Here is a 19,959-nt window from a genome sequence, read left to right as displayed (position 1 = left end):
AGACACTCACTTTAAACAAAAAAAATAGGAAGGGGGGTGGGGGGTGGGGGGGTGAGAATAAAATTAGCTCATCAAAACTGTAATTTCAACAAGAATACATGAGCACCATTTGGACCAGACTAATTTACAGTACACTTCTTACAGAGAGCAGCTAGGCGTTTTGAAAACATCTCAACACTTTGCTTGCAATAAACAGTAAACATACCATAGAAATGTTTACAGTTCTTTACTATAGACAAAAATAATTCTAAAAGAATGTATGAACAAAAACAGCTTTGTTGAACCATAAGTCTACGAAATGAGCACAACCAGAAGTGTACCTGTAATGGACAAATCTCTTCAAAGCCAAAACATTTCCACGTCCCATCATATTATTTTTTTAAAGTCCCACACTAGATCTAATAGAATTTATTCCAATAAACGTGATCTTGTGACAGGCCAAAGAAAATCCCCACACAGAGAGTTTATATCAACAAAAGACAAAGAAAATACTCAAGAGTACTGACCATATTGTAGTGTAAAAAACATCTACAATAAAAATAAAAAGACCTCTACAGAAAGGCAAGACTTTGTGCATAACAGACCCTGAACAATCAATTTTAAAAAATTAAAGCAGGGGTGGGGGTGAGTTCATCACAGATTGTATGTCTTGTGACCGTTCCTTCAAAATTAAATAAGGAAAATCAATTATCAGCCCATACACCCTGAACATCAGATGTAATTGAGTGCTAAAAAAGAAAAAAATCTCTTAACATGACCTCAGCAAAGTCTTTAAGAGTGTCATAAACCAGACTGACTGCATAGTGCAAGACTCGGCCATACACCGTTTTGAAAAGTGACATATGACGAAGTCTTACATTGAGCAGTCGAGAAGAACTTCAGACTTAAAGGAAATCCAAATTCTTGTTCTAATATTTCAGCCACCAATGTGCTAAAACAAGCCATTTCCAGATTAGAATTGTCAACTTTTTATCCTTCTAGTTGGTACCCGTGGTTTGTTCAATTCAAGACATACAAATTTGAACTTGAAAAAGATCTTAATAACAGATGGACAAGTCATACAAAATCAGGGCATTATTGGGCTGAGAGGGAGTGATAACCTATGAGGGCTCAATCCACAGTATTTTGACAGTGTGGTCTGACACATATTTCAGTCACACTCACAGTTGTCATTTATCGCTGACCATTAGAGCCGCCCTGAGCCTACAGGCCCTGTACAGTGGAGCTCCCGTGTGTCCATTTTCAGATTTAAAATGCCATATGTGGTGTGCATTCATTTAGTACAGAGAAAGTTACACAGCTTGACATGCTCTGGTATATCAGGATAAAATTATCATGCAAAATGTTTCATTTTTCCCATTAGAAATAAGAAGGCAAAAGTTATCATTGTAACAGACTGCATCTTTTGGTATGGGCTCAGACAGGTTCATATTTTTGCAATGGTTATTTTCTTTCAAAATCTAATGATGGATGAGAATGACCAATGCTCAAAAGAATTTTTAAACTGTAAAGAGTATGATTTTGAAAGATATTATAATCAAATGATCTTTGTGAATGTATTAAATTTAACCCATTTTGGCCCAACTCTTCAATTTCCCTCGCTCCCATTGTAAGGGGTTCCTCACTATACATTTTACTTGAGGAAACTGACACACTAGATTTTTCAAAGTCCTAAATGGATGACATACCACATACTTTATGCAGGGATGAAATCATACGTACCCTTTTTATGGATGAAATCAGGTGAAAACTATTCACACAAACGACATCACAACTTAAACAAAGAAATATGGATGGCATCAAACATACAAAATACACAGAAAGGGATATATTATACAAGTTGGTATTACACATAACCAAAAAGTAAACTTGAATATGGACTACTTTTATCCTTCTCATTACTGAATGCCTCTCTCAGCATGGAGTGATGTAAATCTAGCAGCACACCAAAGGGAGCTCAGGTGCAGAGGTCACGTAAGCTCAGGGGTCCAGGGCTCAAAGCATAAAGACGCTTGCAGTTCAGGCGATTGCAAACTTTTGTTAAGTGTATGCAAAACTGTAGTAGCCACAATCAACCTATGATCACAAGAAAACATGGCGTCAAATTACCAACTGGGATTACGAGTTACAATACGCAGCAAGTGGTTATTTCACTTATGTCACCATACAACAACAGTATCAATAATTAATTATATACCATTAGGTTCCGTGAACGCTTGCACCAAGTCAAAACAGTACAACACAACAAACAGAGTGGTACATACATGGAAGAAATCCAACACCAAGCAACCCCTCAAAATGAGACTGAGTCAGAAACTATAATGAAAACCATTTAGTCCCATTAGAAAAGGTTTTATTGTTAAACTTTAAGATTAGCATATTTGTATCAGTCCCGTAGACAGAGGCATTTCCCTAACAGAAAGTTAGGTTCCCCGCTGTTGAAAAAGAAATTTGAAAAGAAAAAAGACCTCCTTGAATTGATATATGCCTGCACTACAAAAGTATTAGAGTAAACTAGTTATTCTTTGAAAATGACTTAATTTAAAATACAAGGCAAACATAAGGTTTTATTTTAAGACATATCATTCTCCAAAAATAAGTTTCTAAAAAAATATAAATAAATAAAAAGCTGATTTCAACCCCCCAGCCTTTCTAGACTGATCTTTCTTTAAACCTAATGATGTAAGTCTCATTCTGAGTTGTCACCTGTCACATGGATCAGCTTAGGTAAAGGGGAACAATTATAGGAATGCACCACCGTCAACAGTGGGAACAAAGAAAGTGAAAAGGAAAGGATTTTTTTTTGGGGGGAGATATTATTTACAGCATAAATTATACTACAAAACAGTTTGTGCTTTGTGACATACTCATTCAGACACATTGGAAGCTGCTCAACCCTTGAACGTCATTAACATTTAGCATCCGGTATTTTCACGACAAGTCTTGGAAAAAAAATTTACGCGCATTTTCACGACGTCGTGAAAAAAAATCTACTCGCATTTTCACGATCTGTCAAAGACACATAGATGTACACTAAAGAACTGTTTAAAAAGGAGATAACTCTATGAAAAGATATTATAATGGCTCTTACTGCAGAGGTTTAATCCCATTAGCTAAAATACAATTTTTTTAGGTAGATCTAGAACTTATTTCCGATTTTGAATAATGCCATTCCGATTAAGGTGTCAAAACAACCGGATTTGCGATGCGATGGGTGCAAAGAGTACTTCCAACTTTCCCTTGCGAAACCTGTAGCCTAGATCTACATCCCGAAATTATGTAGGCTTACTTGCCGCATCACCATCTATGCCGCAACATGTATTTAAAAATCTTCAGAGAGAGAGAGAGAGAGAGAGAGAGGGAGGGAGGGAGGGAGAGGGGGAGGGAGAGGGAGAGAGAGAGAGAGGGAGAGAGAGAGATGGGGAGAGAGAGAGAGAGAGGGAGGGAGAGAGAGAGAGAGAGAGAGAGACAGAGAGGGAAAGAGAGGGAGAGGGAGAGGGAGAGAGGGAGGGAGAGGGAGGGAGAGGGAGAGGGAGAGGGAGGGAGAGGGAGAGGGAGGGAGGGGGGGGAGCACACATGCTTTCTTGCTCCTCGGGGAGTAGATCTAGAATGTAACCCCTCGGCAGTAAGTTGTAGATCTAGGCCCATTTGCGTGCACTCGACCATAATGTTTACAAATCAAGAACAGGATGAGCTTGAAGTACTGCCACTCCGCCGGGTAGTGTTTCGACTCGTCTTTGATTGTGTTGTTCTTGGCAGTGACTGATTTCAAGGATTTTTTGCTGAAAACATACTTTATACTGCAGTACGTCCGAATTTCTTCCTCAAACTCACAATACGATTAAAAAATTCGTCCCACTTCGAAGGGATGGGGATTGGCATCCACCATTCTTATTGAGAGAGTGAGAGAAGGAAGGCAGGCATGGCCAGAGGGCAGATAGTCTCTTTATATACACCCTCTGGCATGACCCAGCTGTTCACTGATTGGTCCAAAGTTAAAAACATGTGAAAAAGCACGTAATTTTTGCACGTACATTTTTTTTCCCACATGTTGTGAAAATACCGGATGCCTTAACATTTTACGCCACTATGAACCAAAGAGCAAAACGCTATACCCAGAGAGATTCCCGATACCAGATTGTAAATTTTTTAAAAACCTGCAAGATGGTTGCCCATCTTACTCACCACTGAAAAAAAAAGCCCTGCATCATGCTCAAAACACCCAGAAAGCGTTACATTATAGCTCAATGGTTAGAGTTTATCCCATTGGCAAGATAGCTGAAGCATAATAATGACTGGCAACAAAAAAAATTTTAACGATAAAAGAGCTGACCAGTCTTGTTTACAAAAGCTCACTTGCAACAAGTTATGGTCATACACAATGCTACAGTCACACATTTACACACACACACACATGCTGTGCACATAGGCATACAAACAGCTACCTGCTACCTGTGCTTCCACACCACAAATACACAAACACACACACTCACAAACACACACAGATATCATGTAGCACAGTAAATTGTCAAGCATGAGGCAGCAGCCACGAGCAGACAACAAATCCACGTTTGATACCAGCAGTTCTGATTCATTGTAGTGACATACTGGAAATAACAACAACAAAGCTCTTCAGTAAGAAGAACAAGACAACAGATTGAACTTTCAAATGGCAAAATGGACAATCACAACAACAACAAAATGATACACAGACATCGTATGATCACGTGTTGTGTAACTGGAATATTAAAAATATTGTCTCCATGGCTGATACAACACGTCAGTGTCATTTAAGACTAATTGTATAATCATGGCCAGTATGACACACAGATACAACAATACCAGTGATTTCAAACTCAGTCAAGTCGACAAAAAAAAGCAAACATCAAAGCTAATCCCAGCGTGTTTAACATTTTTAAAAACCCAATAACTAGACAGAAAAACGCAATTTCAGCTTTTATCGAAGCGACTGAAACCATCTTACCCCCACAGCATCAACAACACAATCTAACAAACAAAATACACAAAAGGTCTGAACTCGCTTAATGGGTTTCCATGAAGAAGCAGAAAAGCAATTTTCACCTATGCAAGAATTCGCTGTAGTTCACTGGTAGTAAGGGGTAACATCCTCCCACCTATGAGTATCAAAGATTTTAGGGTAAATTTGTTACCCTGATTACCCCAATTTTGTCTTTCCAATACATACATATATATACATCCATGCGCCAATACTTCTTTAATACATCAGCTTACTGTTGACACCGTGGGGTCAAGACGTTCAGGGCTGTGTCATTGTGGTTTAATGTTACATTTGTGCTTTATTATTCATATTCAGACCAAAGAGAGCAATTGGGTCCCATCTCATCCCTAGAGACTCTATACAGCACTAGGCAACGAGAAAGTTCACATTCAACTTAGCTGCACTAATACATCTCTCTGCCCATAACAAATACATGTAAGATTACAATGAAAGATGAAACTTAAATACTGTGGAACCTGTAAAAGTTTAGTCATAGACTCGCCACTGATAGATTAGCACTAGATCTATATTAAAATTCCTTATGCTTGAAAATATCACAAAAGTTGTCGGAACTACTTCTGTTGTACCATCATGCCTATGAAAGTGTGCTATCGGCGATTTGAAAACATTTCTTTTCATCTTTTCAACCAACAGCAAAGGTGTTTAACTAAAACCACAGGCAAGGTACACAAGTGTACAGAAACTAACTTGTATTTCTGCACAGACAGTATCGAATACATGACACATGTCCATCATCATCTGATCAACCTCTCTGAGGGATCTGTGGGCCGATGTCTGACGTCTCCGTCGTCATCGGTGGACAAGAGCATGTCACAGTCTGCCTCATCATTCTTCTCGATGCGGCTGTAGCATTTGACAGAGTCCGTGTTATGGAAATATTTCACCCGACCCTCTGGAGCTGTGTCGATGTAAATGGTCTTAGCACTCTGGATAGAATGCTTCAGGAAGTTGTCCACCACCCAGAAAACAATGGCCTACAACAAAGCAGGAGAAAATAGTATCAGTTTTGAACAAAACTTTGTTTGTTCGAAGATACAAACATGAAAATTTCCAAAAAGTCTTCTTTTTTTTAAAATCAAAGGAACAAAAGCACAGAAATAGATTTTTTTTAATTCAGGGTTGGTAAGAGGGTTAAAAAAACAAACTACAATTCTTGCTCAGTGAAACATGAGAGCACAGATAACTATTCATTTGGAGCTGGTACTGATCAAATAGTGTTTTTGAGCTGACTTCACTTTTTTGTTTGTAACTGCTGATGATATGTACTTTCTATCAGCACACCACAGATTATGAAAAAAAACTTCACATACATTGATGCTATGAGTTGATCAAACCTCATAAACAAAATATATGAGTATACAGACCTGCCACTATATGAAATCTAAAAATCAGGATATCAGAGTAAAAAAATCAGGATCTGGAGAAAAAATCGGGATCAACGGCAAATCAGTCGAGAGGGGTCCCTTTTGTGAGGTAAACATGCAAGACTAAACTTTTGTAGCAGGAATAAGTTCAAATCTAGGCCACAAGTAGAGGAAAAAACAAAGAGAGCATGTACTTGAGTAAGAGTTGGATAGACTGGGGAAGCACAGGTTGCAGTGACGCTGACTATTTCGAAGTCTTGAAAATTGTTTACACATAAGTCTAACCAACAATGCAATAGGCATGCGCTTTTAATAATACAGTGACAAGGTTTGACTTCAATCACAAATACACTCAAGGAATTCCTCCTCTCCCCCTCCCCAAATTGTGCCATCCTGCAAGACAGCTCCAATAAAAATTTTAATTTGGTTACAAGGCTATTTATTACTTTTTTCCTGTTCCTTTATCCTCAATAAGTACACATATCACATCAAGCACTTCAAACCCAAGGGTCTAAAAATACCCACCACTCCCCCTGAAACACTCGCTACTCATAGAGGCCCTGTCACGTAAAGCGAACGAGCGTTTGAAAGTTTCACTGACCAGTCTTGGTGATGGGCCCGACAAACAAGAACTCCGACGAAGCTTGCTTTTAAAGTAGCAGCAGAACAATGACGAATATTGATAGTTTTTAAGCCTGTCATAATTGTTACAGTTATCAGGTCATCATCGGAGAATTCTGGGTAACAAAAGCGAAAGTTGATCTTGAGAGTATCCAAGTCTGAAAGCAATACTGATACTACTTCGATTTAAGTTGAGAAATAACGCGCGAGGGTCAACTACTAGATCCGGGGTCGATGTTTCAGAAAATAACGTTCGAAGTTCCTGCTGACAAAAAGTCCAGTCTGTCAAATAGTGCCTCTAAGAAAAAATAGAAAGCAGAAAATTTTTCTTTTCTTTAAGAATTGGACCCATCAGGCGCAACAACAAAAAATAAGGATACGCACAATCGAAATCAGGAAAATCGGGATGCTTGAGATTTGGGGCAAAAAATCGGGATACCCTGATTAAATCGGGATGAGTGGCAGATCTGAGTATAACTTTTCCTCTAGAGATCACGCGACCAGCATTAGTCAAGAAACAAACAGAAATAAGTGGCAAGACTGTGTTTTTAGAACAACCTTTCTTAGAGCAGAGAATTGCCTATCAAATTCTGTCGACTACAAAGATACAGGACTCTACTACCTTCAAGCCATGATGAGAATGTTGTTTTTTTTTACCTCAAACAACTAGCTTAAGGAATGAAAAAAAGATTCTCAAGATATCAAGCAACAAGTAATAGAAGGTTCCCCTTAAAGACACAGTTCACCATAAAAGCTACCAGCATAAACCATCCTCAACAAGATCACAACTAGTAAATAGAATTGTTTGTTTTAGTAAGAGTTTTACCGTGCTCACAGCAGCATAAGGTCACATGAGTGCGCGAAGAAAGTTGGTTCTATTCGCAACAGTTCACTGCACAGCCTGATTCTGGTCAACACCTCTATTAAAAATTTAAATGCTAAATAAAAAAAAATTGACATAAATAAATCTTTAATTTAAAATATCTTTTTAAATAACATTGAAAATGTTAAACAAGGTTATTTACAATTTTCCATAAAGGCCAATAGCCTAGACATTCTGTTAAAATGTGTCTTATGGTAAGGAAAAATCTGTGTCACATCCGACACAAAACGGCTTCTCTTCTCCCTGAAGGAGGTATTTGTGTGTCAGGGACGTGTGTCCGATGCATAATCGAGTAAAAATGACTTCATCTCTTCTGGAGAGGCCCGAAGGTTTTCACGGACCCAGTTTGGGCTTGATGTTGTGTAGTTTATTGTTTTCTTGTTTTTTCCAACGAGTCTCCCTCAGATTTAGTCAATAGAATTATGTCATGACTTTATCACAAAATAACACCACCTTGGTATGCTGCTTTTGACAGTGTCTGATGCCCTCATTTCTCAACTTTTGAATGTAATCCTTCTACTCTTGACTTTTCTATGTGTGACATCTTTTATTGACTTGATAATTAGCCCATAAGTCCTGAAAATTCATTTGACACAATGCATCTGATCTTTTATTATATCCGAGAAAAGAAATTTTACGTTGCAAAAACTCACATTGACGATGAGGGGCACTATGAACATGACCAGGACAATCTCCAGCTGTGGGTCTGTGATAGGAGACATGATGAACTGGCGCACCTGCAAGAGACACAAGAAACCACTCAGTACTAGTCAGATCTGTTTCTTTTGCTAAGGCAAAGGGATTGCTGAGAATAGGTTCATCAATAAACACATTTTCAGAAAAGTGGACCATTTTTCTACCCAAATGTCATGTCCTCCAGCTCAAAGACAGCCATATATGCTGTAATAGAAGGAACAAAAATCATTCATACTGATCATTTCTTCAGTGTGTTGCAAGAACTAACTTAGAATTTTTTCTTACTTAACATGCCCTGGCAGGCCAGCCTTCCTTTCACTCTATCAGCCAAGGTCTTAACATACACTGTGTTCACAAAATTTCAATCTTAATCTGTAACAAAACTAGGCACCTAATGCGACATACCATTTAACTAGTAGAGTCTACGAAGTCTGCATAAACAGCTCGGTCCTTTGGCACAAGAGGTAACTACTTTACTTTTACATAATGAGACCACCAGTGCTTTTTACTGACAGGATAAAATCAGGGCCGCACTGAAAACTGAATCCACAGTTTTTTAAGTGGACTATCCCACTCAGGTAGCATCGTCACTACCAGCAATATACCTTTGAAGAGCATAACAGCACACGAAGATCCACACAAGTTCAAAACTCATAATCAATATCTTTATGAATGTCTTGCAACTTTCAATCAGCTGCAAACATTTTGCTGGTGATTTGAAATTACGATCTTGTTTTGAGAAAAAGTCAAGAAGCTTAATGCAACTCTGTGTGCCGTATCATGTTGCTAATAAAAACAAAGGTCTCTGAAGAAGCTAATCTCAATGTTGATGCTTGCAACACCCAAAAGGTTTTTCTGGCATATATGAAAACAACAGCCATCGGAAAAGATTTCTGATATTGTAACAGACACAAACTATACCACCTGAACTGAACTAGTAAGAAATAGCCTGATTATGCTCTCTAATTATGATGATAAAAGCAACCTACCTTCATCCAAAACTTGAAGAGCACCAATATTGTCATGAGAAGTTTCTCAATGATCATGACAAGGATGTAGAGGGCGCACTGGCCAACCCATGCGTTGCACTTTGGGGGATCACCTAAGAAGAAACCAACAAATGATATGATGATCCCAGTAAAAGACCCACACACTCAAACAACCAGTTTGTGACGTGTCTGCTGATGAAAATGATGAAATATACACAAACTAATCCAAGTACTAAAAAGAACAGGAACTAACTTGTTCTCTCCTCTGAGCTGCGCAGTACCCCAAGTTAACTTCACTTGTAACCTTAGAGCTATACAGCATCATGTATGACTTCTCTCAATGAGATGAAGGCAATGCATGATCGTGTTAAAGAAGAGTGAGAGTGAACAGCAAAAAATCATGAACAGCCAACATACTGCCTGCTCCGGCAAAGCAACAAAGTAGATGAGTGGGGTAAAGAAAAAGAACTTATGAATATGAAGACAATGGAAAGGAACACTAGGACATCGATAGATGAGGTCAATGCCTCTACTCAAAATACTAATGCCTTTACAAATACAGTCGAACCTGTGAAAGACGGAATCGCAAGGGAGCCAGAAAAATATTCTGTCTTAGACAGGGGAATTCAGGGGGAGATGGAGGTTGGGGGGTTCACAAGCCAGGCTGGTGGGATTAAGGTTGCTTGTCCGATCAGCAAGCAGTGGTCAAAACTTCATACCTCTCAATTGCTATCCTGTCTGATAATGACATGTGTCAGTCTTACTTATCCAATTACCACCAGTGCTTGCCTTTCATATGACCACTGTTTGACCTATTAAAAACACAAATGTTTGAAAATCTCCTTTGCTTCCACCCTTAGCCCCACCCACCAATGCCACCCCTCACTGCCATCATTGTAACAATGATTTGAGGAACTCTTTTCCCAGCTGGCCGTTCGATCAGGGCGGCAGGCATTGGTCAATCTAATTTCACACCTCAGGCTTCTGGCTACCCTGGAAAGTTTCCGTAGTGGCTCGCTACTCAAGCACTCTCACGGGCAGTCGTGAGATTACCAATACACTGACCATCTGCATCGCTCACGGCTCACATGATGGGGTAACATCTATCCCCAAATTGCACCCCTACTCCCCTTCCTCGCTCAGCGGCATGGCCATAGTGTTAAGTTTAGAGCCGGCGGAACCAAACTTGCGAGTTGTGTTTAAAATCAGGGCTGAGCGGGCAAAGCATTTTCTGTCTTAGACAGGTGAATCCCTCGGAAGGGAGCGGATTTTTCTTTCCGTTTCCGTGTTGGACAGGTTTCCGTTTTATACAGGTAATTAAAGAGGAATATATATCGAGGGGGGAGCGGGGAGATTCCGTTAAGACAGGTTTCCGTTTTATACAGGTTTCCGTTAAGGCAGGTTCGACTGTACTTCAGAAATAATAGACTAAAAAGGTATGAAATTTTATGGATGTGTTTGGAAATGAAAATCGCTATTCAACCTAAAATTTTAGTCCAATTTTTTATTTGAAAATAAAAGAACAATAGAAAAAAAGTTACTCTGCAGGCACAGCATGAGGTCAAATTTTGTTGAAAGAGGACTAAAAAAAACTTTTGAAGTGATGCAATATGTCTCCTTTAAACAATCATCATCATCACAAAAGGGAGCACTTGTTGACCACCACAGAGAGTCAATATCTCAACTTTGTTAAGTTTTCAGTAAAGAGAAAAATGCTGTCAAATATTTTACAGATCATTATTGGGAACAAAAGAACATGATGCTGTCTTTTCAAAGAAAACAAACTAATGAATACCCAAACCAGCACCACCAATGACAGAGAAGGTGTATGGAATACGGCCAAGACTATGGGTTGAAAATTCCTTAACATAGATGGAAAGTACCGCTTACCATATTCCCCAAAGTAGAGTGTTTTCCAGCCATAACGATGTGAAGCCATCTGGGACATCTTGAGACCCAAGTAGATCACTAAAAGGCCAACAGTAGAATCCAGAAGGAAGCTGATGAAATACCTGTGAGGACAAAATTCAAGTGAGAATATTTTGCACGACCAGACTCGAAGAAGTACATTCAAAGCTAACATGAAAGATGCTGAAATACAAATTATCTGTTTCACAGGGCCACTTTATGTTCACTATTAGCTCCCCACGTTTTATATGAAAATGGTATTTCCAAGTCCTGTATCACTTCTCATTCAAAGCTCAAGCTCTGCTGTACTGCAAACTCCTCTTAATGAGCCTTTTGATTTTAATTTAACATGACGATAAATACGAAAGAAAAATAAAACGTAATAGACTTTTCATTCACACCAACAGGTTTATAGCTTTGCTCTCAGGGATGAGCTTCAGGTATTTTATTTTTAGAAGAGGTCTTATGGCGCTCACAACTGCAAAAGGTCATATGAGAGCCAGAAGATTAAAGGTGTTACAAGAGAGTAACAAACATAAAAAAGAAGAAGGGGAGATAAGGACGATAGATGTTTGCAAACCACACCAGAGCACCCGCCAACCACCCATTGAGCTTCAGGAATGTCCTTCAGGAATGGCTTTGACATTACATAAGAAAGATCTCATTCACACCACACTAGTGTCACCATTCCAAGGCACCATACCATGTGCATGGATCTCCCTTGAAGACATCTGAGAGAAATAAGTTTGCGAAATGTAAGACTGCAGCACCAACTCCCTGCTTAGAAGTGTCAAAAAACCTGCCGGAAGACAAGAAGAATGAAATTAAGAATTGTGAATCTGATATGGAAAAATGCACAAATGAATTCAATACACAATATAGAGAATAGAGAATGTACTTGTATAATCAAATCATTTGTAACGGCAAGGCTAGCTGTCAAAGAGAATTAATTACACTGACACAAAAACTGGCATTTAGTGTTGAGAAATTGAAACAAATAGTAAAAATGACACAAAAACAAGAAGGAAAAAAACAATCAAAAAGGCAGAAACCTCCACAAAGACAGGAGCTGTGAAGAAAAAGACGAATAAGAAAAGCAAAGAAAGAAGGTGAGTTTCCTATCGTCCCTGAAACTCAACCACAAAACAGGAGGAAAAACACCATAAACAGTAGGTTTGAATGTGGCATTACAAATACAGTTGTCAGAAGACAGAAATGACAATAAATAAAACTGTCGTCACAAGAAAAGACAACATAGACCTGATAAAATAGGACCAGTAAACAGGAAGGTAAACATCAATGGAAACTAATAGCAGGACAAAGTTAAAGCTTCTCTATAAATGCTGGCAGAATGAAAAAAAAAATAAAAAAAATAAACCGAACGATCTGTTTTACAGTGACAATAACGGACAAAAAGTTGACAGGATAGAGGACATCAACAACCCACTAATAGTAGTAGATAACAAAAGCTGTGGTAGTAACTTAGTGTGTACAGCAAAACCAGTGTACATATAAAGACCATGTTTCACAGGAACAGATTATATTATCACTTTTTGATATTCATCAATATAAAATACAGAACATCAAAATCAAGAAGGGACAAAAAAGCATGCCCACTCACCAACACCTGCAGTTGGTGGAGGAGAGTAAGAAATTCTTAATCACAGGTACTGTAAGAAGCAATAAGGGCTTCTTCTCAAGCCTCACACTTGTCAGGACAGCTACTTCGTTTTAGTCAGCGACGAAATTTACAAACATTAAAAAGTTTTGGGCTCCAATTATATAATAAATTTTTGTCCTGCTAGAACAATTTACAACTCTCCGCCTCGAGTCTATTACCTACATTATGTCTAGCTGGATGGGGTACCTAGACCCTAACCACCCCCCCCCCCTAAAATAACAAAGTGTTTTTGGTTGAACCAATCAAAAGGCAATTGATTAATACTCTGAAATATCCATACCGTCAAACTGAGATTGCAAAAAACCTCCAAAACATAAAACAAAGCTAAAGCAGATACAAATACAGCACACAGGGGTAAACTTCACCCCATAGTGATTTGATAATTAATTAAAACAAAACACTGCGTCTTGAAAATTAAATGTTTGCAGCCAAACCAGAAGCAATAGATCTAATCTTATATCTCATGAAATGCTCTTGAGTGACATATATGCTCTATAGTGTTAACAGTATTTCAACTGATTTCATCCAATTTTATTCTGCTTTGGCCCATCGGATATCCAGAATCGCTTAATCTGGCCTACAGCTTGGACATGCTTGCCTGTGCATGAAATACAATGTGCTCAGGGAATAGAAGAGAATAGCATGGAGCAGTATTTTGTAAAAAAAAAAAGAAGAAGAATAACAGAAGAACCCTTTAAGGTGCATACTCACCAAATCATCCATGGTCGCCTTGAATGTTTGGGCTCACAGTATCTTTTCACTTTGGTTGAAAAGAAAGAGAGAATAGCATTTTTACACTCACTATCAATGGACATTTATAATCTAAGTAATGAGATTTAAAAAGGATCAGACACATCAGAAGGAATACACCCATCTTATTTTGTATCACTTACCCTCTTAATATACAATAAAATCAAAACAATTTGATTGCAAATCTTGATTTAAAAAACCCATCTTTTTCTGCTTCAAATGTAAGTCGATAATTATTGCTCTCAGCAACACAAATTGTAAGGTATATGTGACATTGAACAAAACACAAAGTCGTCATTACGTGACAATCAACAAATTGCATCAAATGTAAACAATTTTGTTATCTTCCCACAAATGTGAGGCCACACTCTTCTCTGAAGAAAAAAAGGATTGAAGGGAGACATGGTACTCACCTATGAGGGAAGTGAAGGCCAACAGGGCCAGCAGAGCTTGCACAAAAAGCCCCAGAACTCCGCGTAGGTCACCATGCCCACAGTGCAGCTGTGACTCCTTGTCCCCAGAGTCCATGGCACCCTGCAATGATGTGTGCGACGAATTCACCAGAGCGTAACTTTCAACTGTGTGCTCTCCTCCGAAATCAAAAAGCAGGCCCATAATAAACGGCCGAACAATTGTCCTGTCCTCTCCTTAACTGACCAGCTCATGGTTCTGTCGTCATTATAAATTTTAAAAAAGTGGGGTTTTTTTATAACAAGAGTTGCCACCTCCTCAAGACTTGGCCAAACACTTTGGAACTGATATTAAATCTGGCAACACAGATGATTCCTACATAACAATCACTGATGCCAGAACTCCTCAAAGAACACGTCTTGCCACACACACATCTATAGTCATTTCATAGATGATCTGAAAACAAATAATGGATGCAATTTGTATCACATTCTCATCTCACAGATGTAACAATTTAACAAATCCTAAAATGTTCTCAGATTTAAATTAAGTTATACAGTTATATGTCAGTCTCCTTGAGCATGAACCTTGCAAAACAATACAAAGGAGTGGTAATAGAGATAAAATGTCAAATTCTCTTTCTTCCATTACAATAAAACTGAGGAATAAAAGCTTTAGAAGAGTAACCAGAATTTTGGGTGATTTAGACCATCAGAAATGGGCTCATTTTATTGTCCTTATTGGAATTCGTCATTCTATTTCTATCATACATTTGCCATTGGATGTTATTTTAATTTTACACCTTATCCAAACTGTTGAACTTGTTTGATCATCTCACTTTTTCTTAAGAGAGTACAAGAAGTAAATTTACTGTAGTTTCTTTAACTCTTAATCTGTGAGCTTATGTGACTCTAATCCACTGATAAGAACAACTTCTTCTTATGGCTAGCATACCCTGCAGGGCATCAGGGTCCCTCAGCGGTCAGAGCAAGTGCCATGGGAGGTCATGGAAAAGTAAGTTTTCATTATGAATAGCGTGGGGGTGCGTTAATCGATAATGAAAATAATGCACTATGATCTTTCATACTATATTCTCTCTCAATTCTTGCAGTGCTCAGCATATTGGTCCCAATGCTAATTCTTGTTACAGTGGTTTCTGGCTAGCTAATAGTCTATTGCATAAAAGCATGATGTGCCACTAAAAGCACATTGGCCACTTGGAATCAAATTTTTCCTATTCAATTATTAATATTTCTAATAATTCTAATGAGTCATAACTTCAAGTCAAAATCAGCAACTCTGTCTAATTAATAGCACAAAACCCTTCCTCTCCTTGTGTCCCTTTCTTTACTTTTTTTCTTGAAATTGAATCTTTGTCAGGGAGAAAAAGATGTAGGGAGGGACAACAAAACAAGGTGTGAGACAGAGTTGCATAAATGAAAAACAAAAGATAAAACGATATAAAATCTAGATCTAGATCAGGGCTCCCAGTGAAAAATTTTCCCAACCCCTGAACTTTGTCGGAGGATCGCGATAGACGCAACAAAGTGCACAAGTAGGCCTACAAACATTGCAAAAGGAAGAGCAAGAAAACGAGCACTGAAAGGATCCATGTAAACAAACAAAACATGTTTGGGAAAAGAAAATGTTGCCAGATACATGTATTCGCATAAATTGTGAATGTCAACCGATTTCGATAAAAACCGGAAGGCAAAGTAAGTAGTAGTTAGAACAGGAAGTAAAGGTGGGCAGTTAGTGCCAAACTGGCATACATCGCTCTATTATTATGTTCTCCAAATTTTCGCCTTTTTTCTCGGAGAAGATAATTATGAAACCCGTGCAGATGCGAAGCGCGACGGAAACATGACCGCGCGATGCTCAGCGATTCCCCGGCCGCTGATCTCAGCCCCTGACTTTCTCCGAACTGCGAACCCCGGAAATTCGCAGATCCGCGGAAGTCTGAGAGCCCTGCTAGATCTAATCTGAATCTATAATCCGAGTCTAAAACTAAAAGTCATATGAATAAACTAGACCTAAAGTGTCAGAGTCAGACCATTAGATCTAGATCTAGATTACGAAGAATGAGTCGAATGATTTAGAATCTAGATCTGCGATTTTGTAGTTTTGTTCGTTTAAGTCCACAGCTGAACATCAGAGACCCTGAATTGCCAGGTAATCATTGAGGAGTGAACTAAGCGTAAGACAGGAAAAAAACACTGAAGTAAAGCCAGAAACTCAAAATTAAAATTCAAGCAAAGAATGGCGCTTTATCGGCAGTTCCCACCCCCAATTATCAATTGCCGGTTTGGGCCCCAAGAGTAAGAGTGGGGGGTTCAGGGGGGGTGTTCTCGTGCGCATCTCTTGCCCTTCATTGTACTTTGCTGGACCAGGAGTAGGCCTAGGCCTAGCCTCGCAGAGTCGCGAGAAAATAGGAATGGTAGTGTCAATTGCCACCGAGTGACGCAGTGGCAATTGACACAAATTGACAGCAGCGTCAATTGCCACAGAGTAAATTGAAGCTCTTTTGCGTTGGTGAGTAGATCTAGCCTATTGGGCTCGAGTGCTCAGTGTTGTCCATTTGCCTCTCTGGGTAAAATTGTACTTTACCGGACCACCGGTCGGAACTACTTTCGCTATGGCGCCCCTGGTTTCTAGTGGCCCGCTATTCTTCGTTTCCGAGCTCCCCTACTCACTCTCCTACTCAGTTTTCTACGTCCTCACTCTTCAACTGCCAGCAATCAACTGACGTCTCTTACCGGGTTTTTCAGTCATCACGACCGTGCCATCGTGCCCTTTGACCCTGACACCTTGAGGCTAATTGGTCAATCTAATCACGTGGTCCACTATTCTTATTTGCTCGCGACTCTGCTGGCTTGGCCTACTCCTGGTCCGGCAAAGTACAATGGAGGGCTAGAGATGCGCACGAGAGCTCATTTGCATAATTGCAACCCCCTCGGCCCTGCTCGCGACTTGGCGAGTATCTACCCCGATTGTCCGCTCATGTTATTGTTTATAATATGTGTGTGTGAGTGTCTTTAAATTATTGTTGCCCTGGCCCCCCCCCCCCTCCCCCCACTGTTGTTACATTGAATGTAAACACGACTGTCCGTTCATGTTATTGTTTCGCATTTTTGTGTGTTTTCTTTATTATAGTTTCCAGGGGGGCAAGCCCCCCTGAACCCCCCCCCCCCCCCACTGTTGGTATGATACACGATGGTCCATCAAAGTTAAATCCCCTGCCCACTCTCAACCACCACCTCTCGCTCACCTCGCCTCGCCAGTCGAGCTGGCTTGCGCTGTGCGTGCGCGAAGTCGCCCGCGGAACTCTACCTTTTGTCTGCACGCAGAGTACTATGACTATGAGAGCGTAGTTAGGCTAGGTGTGCGTAGTAATCACGGGCCTAGACGGGTGGTCCGGTAAAGTACAATCCAGCCCCTCTCTGTCCCTCTGTGTGTGTGTGTCTTTTCCTGACCCCGTTCCCCGATATAAAATGAATTTCTGCTTGAGTTTGTGTGCGTTTGTGACCTACTTCTAGAATTGCCTGTGTTGGTTCTACACCGAAGTGTAGGCTAAGACGAGCCTAGATCTGGGCCTACGCCTCATTGAAAACACGCCAAGTTGGTACCGTAGCTCTAGACTAGATGCTTGTCCAATGAAATTAGTAGAGAACAAATTGACCCATTAGTATTAGCCTTCATTAGGCACATTATGAACAGAAAGCTAAAGATAGTGCTGTTTTCAGACTTGACACCGCTTCACTCCGTGGCAATTGACACTATCATCAATTTTTGTCAATTGTCCCCGCAACTGACCATTTGATTAGCAATGACAATGAAAAATTAAATTTTCATCCAAATTGCTTAAAAATAGGCTTAAATGAAAATAGAGTAAATTCTAAGAACTATGGTTTTTAAATTTTAAAAATCCATTGATAAATAAAAAAGTTATTGGGATTTTTGTTTGCAAAATGTTGGGGGACCTTCATATAGGAAAAAATCGCCAAAATGTGGGACATGTTTTGATGTACTTTGAGGAAAAACTGTTCATAAGTCAGTAATGAATTGGAGCATATGAATGAAACTTGGCATCTCCATGTGATTTTTAGTGCCGAATCTAGTTTTGCTATCACTTTTTCGATGTCTTCATTACTTTGGATCTTAAAGACTGATATTTGCCTGAAATTTGTTGAATTGCGTGACATCGTTTTTACGGCGACGCGATCACCCCTTCTAAAACTCAGTAAAGCGCTATCGGGAAAACCCGCGATGTAGTCATCGGTGACCCATTTGGTTATAGGCAGCCAATCACATGCCGCCTAGCGATCACGCGCCTCTAGCGTGCCGGCACCTCGCGTTTGGAATGCGCGATCAAGTTTCTAGATCTAGGGTTTTATCAATGGGTGGGTGGTCATTTTAAGGGCGCTTTTCGGTAGTTCCCACCCCCCTTATTTGATAGAGCCTGACCTACATCTAGATCTACGTTTGATTCGCGGCAAGCTAAGATGTCAAACCTAACAACTGCAAAACATTAAATTGTGGTAAAATTCAGGGGGGCATGCCCCCCTGAAACCCCCCACCTTGTTTTTATTAGGTCAGGGGGGCAAGCCCCCCTGAAACCCCCCTACTCTTGGGGCCAAAACCGGCAAATAACAAATGCGGGGTGGGAACTACCGAAAAAGCGCCATTTTAAGTTGGTACGGAAAATCTACTTAACGCAGAGATCTGAAATTTTACAGCAATAAAGAAGACATGTGGGGCGCTTGTGTGGTCGACGATCAACCCGCAGCTCCGCTTAGTTTTCGAACCGCAGAGGAAATTCGCACAAACATGGCAATATCTCCAGTTCTAGTAATCGTTCGGGATTGTACGCTGGCATGTCGTTAGTTTAACCTCTCCTCTGGTTGGTTGCCGAGTTTCATTTATTTTCGTCCAGGAGTTTTCCCGTAACTAAACTTAGAAGAGAGTCACTTCTGATTCCGAGCGGCCCAAAAAATACCCCTCGCGCGGAGGCCGATTTCTGGCCCAAGGCGCAGCGGGCGATTGGCATTGCTAAATTGATTGATTAGATTGACCAATTCGCCTCAAGGTGTCAGTGTCGTGGGTCAAAGGGCACGGTGGCATGGTCGTGATGACTGAAAAACCCGGTAACAGACGTCAGTCAGTCCGTTGCTGGCAGTCGAAGGATGAGGACGAGGAAAACTGAGTAGAAATCAGTAATCTAGGCTTTCTAGGAGTAGGAGAGTGAGTTGGGGAGCTTGGAAAGGAAGAATAGCGGGCCACTAGGCACCAGGGCCAGGGGCGCCAGAGCCAAAGTAATTCCGACCGGTGGTCCGGTAAAGTACAATCTTACCGATTACTGTAGACTGTAGTAATTCGTTCTACCTGAGTGACGCTGTCACTGAAATGAGTCTGCGGTGGTGACACCCAACCTCTGCTTGTTGGCAGTTGGCAGTAGTTGATGTAGGAAGTTCGACAATTTCGTCCAACCAAGCACAGCATCCGGTTGACTCCACGCAATCGTAAATTGAACTCATTTGGATCTAAACACTTTTGTGCGAATTTATTCCTTTATACGAGACACGAGATGATTAAAATGGCAATCTTTAGTTTAATAT

General features: G+C 40.0%; 1 protein-coding gene across 1 annotated transcript; it reads right to left on the bottom strand.

Annotated features, from left to right (window-relative positions):
- Positions 1 to 3,694: 3,694 nt before the first annotated feature.
- LOC101849038 (store-operated calcium entry regulator STIMATE) lies at positions 3,695 to 19,832 on the bottom strand. Its single transcript, XM_035968471.1, has 8 exons — positions 19,727 to 19,832; positions 14,347 to 14,467; positions 13,895 to 13,943; positions 12,206 to 12,301; positions 11,485 to 11,606; positions 9,595 to 9,707; positions 8,563 to 8,646; positions 3,695 to 6,015 (listed from the first exon to the last, which is right to left on the bottom strand). The coding sequence occupies exons 2-8, from the start codon at positions 14,459 to 14,461 to the stop codon at positions 5,776 to 5,778; spliced, it is 819 nt and encodes a 272-aa protein (XP_035824364.1). The 5' UTR covers positions 14,462 to 14,467; positions 19,727 to 19,832; the 3' UTR covers positions 3,695 to 5,775.
- Between the last annotated feature and the right edge of the window lie 127 nt (positions 19,833 to 19,959).

The sequence above is a fragment of the Aplysia californica genome, unplaced genomic scaffold (assembly GCF_000002075.1).
Source record: "Aplysia californica isolate F4 #8 unplaced genomic scaffold, AplCal3.0 scaffold00061, whole genome shotgun sequence".
Classification (NCBI taxonomy): domain Eukaryota; kingdom Metazoa; phylum Mollusca; class Gastropoda; order Aplysiida; family Aplysiidae; genus Aplysia; species Aplysia californica.
This window is presented reverse-complemented; position numbering and strand designations above follow the sequence as displayed.

Coding starts and splice junctions, on each gene's coding strand:
- LOC101849038 (XM_035968471.1), bottom strand. CDS start 14,461: ATGGACTCTGGGGACAAGGAGTCACAGCTGCACTGTGGGCATGGTGAC. Junction 11,607..12,205: donor AAGGGAGATCCATGCACATG/GTATGGTGCCTT, acceptor TTGTCCTCACAG/GTATTTCATCAGCTTCCTTC. Junction 6,016..8,562: donor TAGTGCCCCTCATCGTCAAT/GTGAGTTTTTGC, acceptor GCTTTGTTGTAG/GCCATTGTTTTCTGGGTGGT.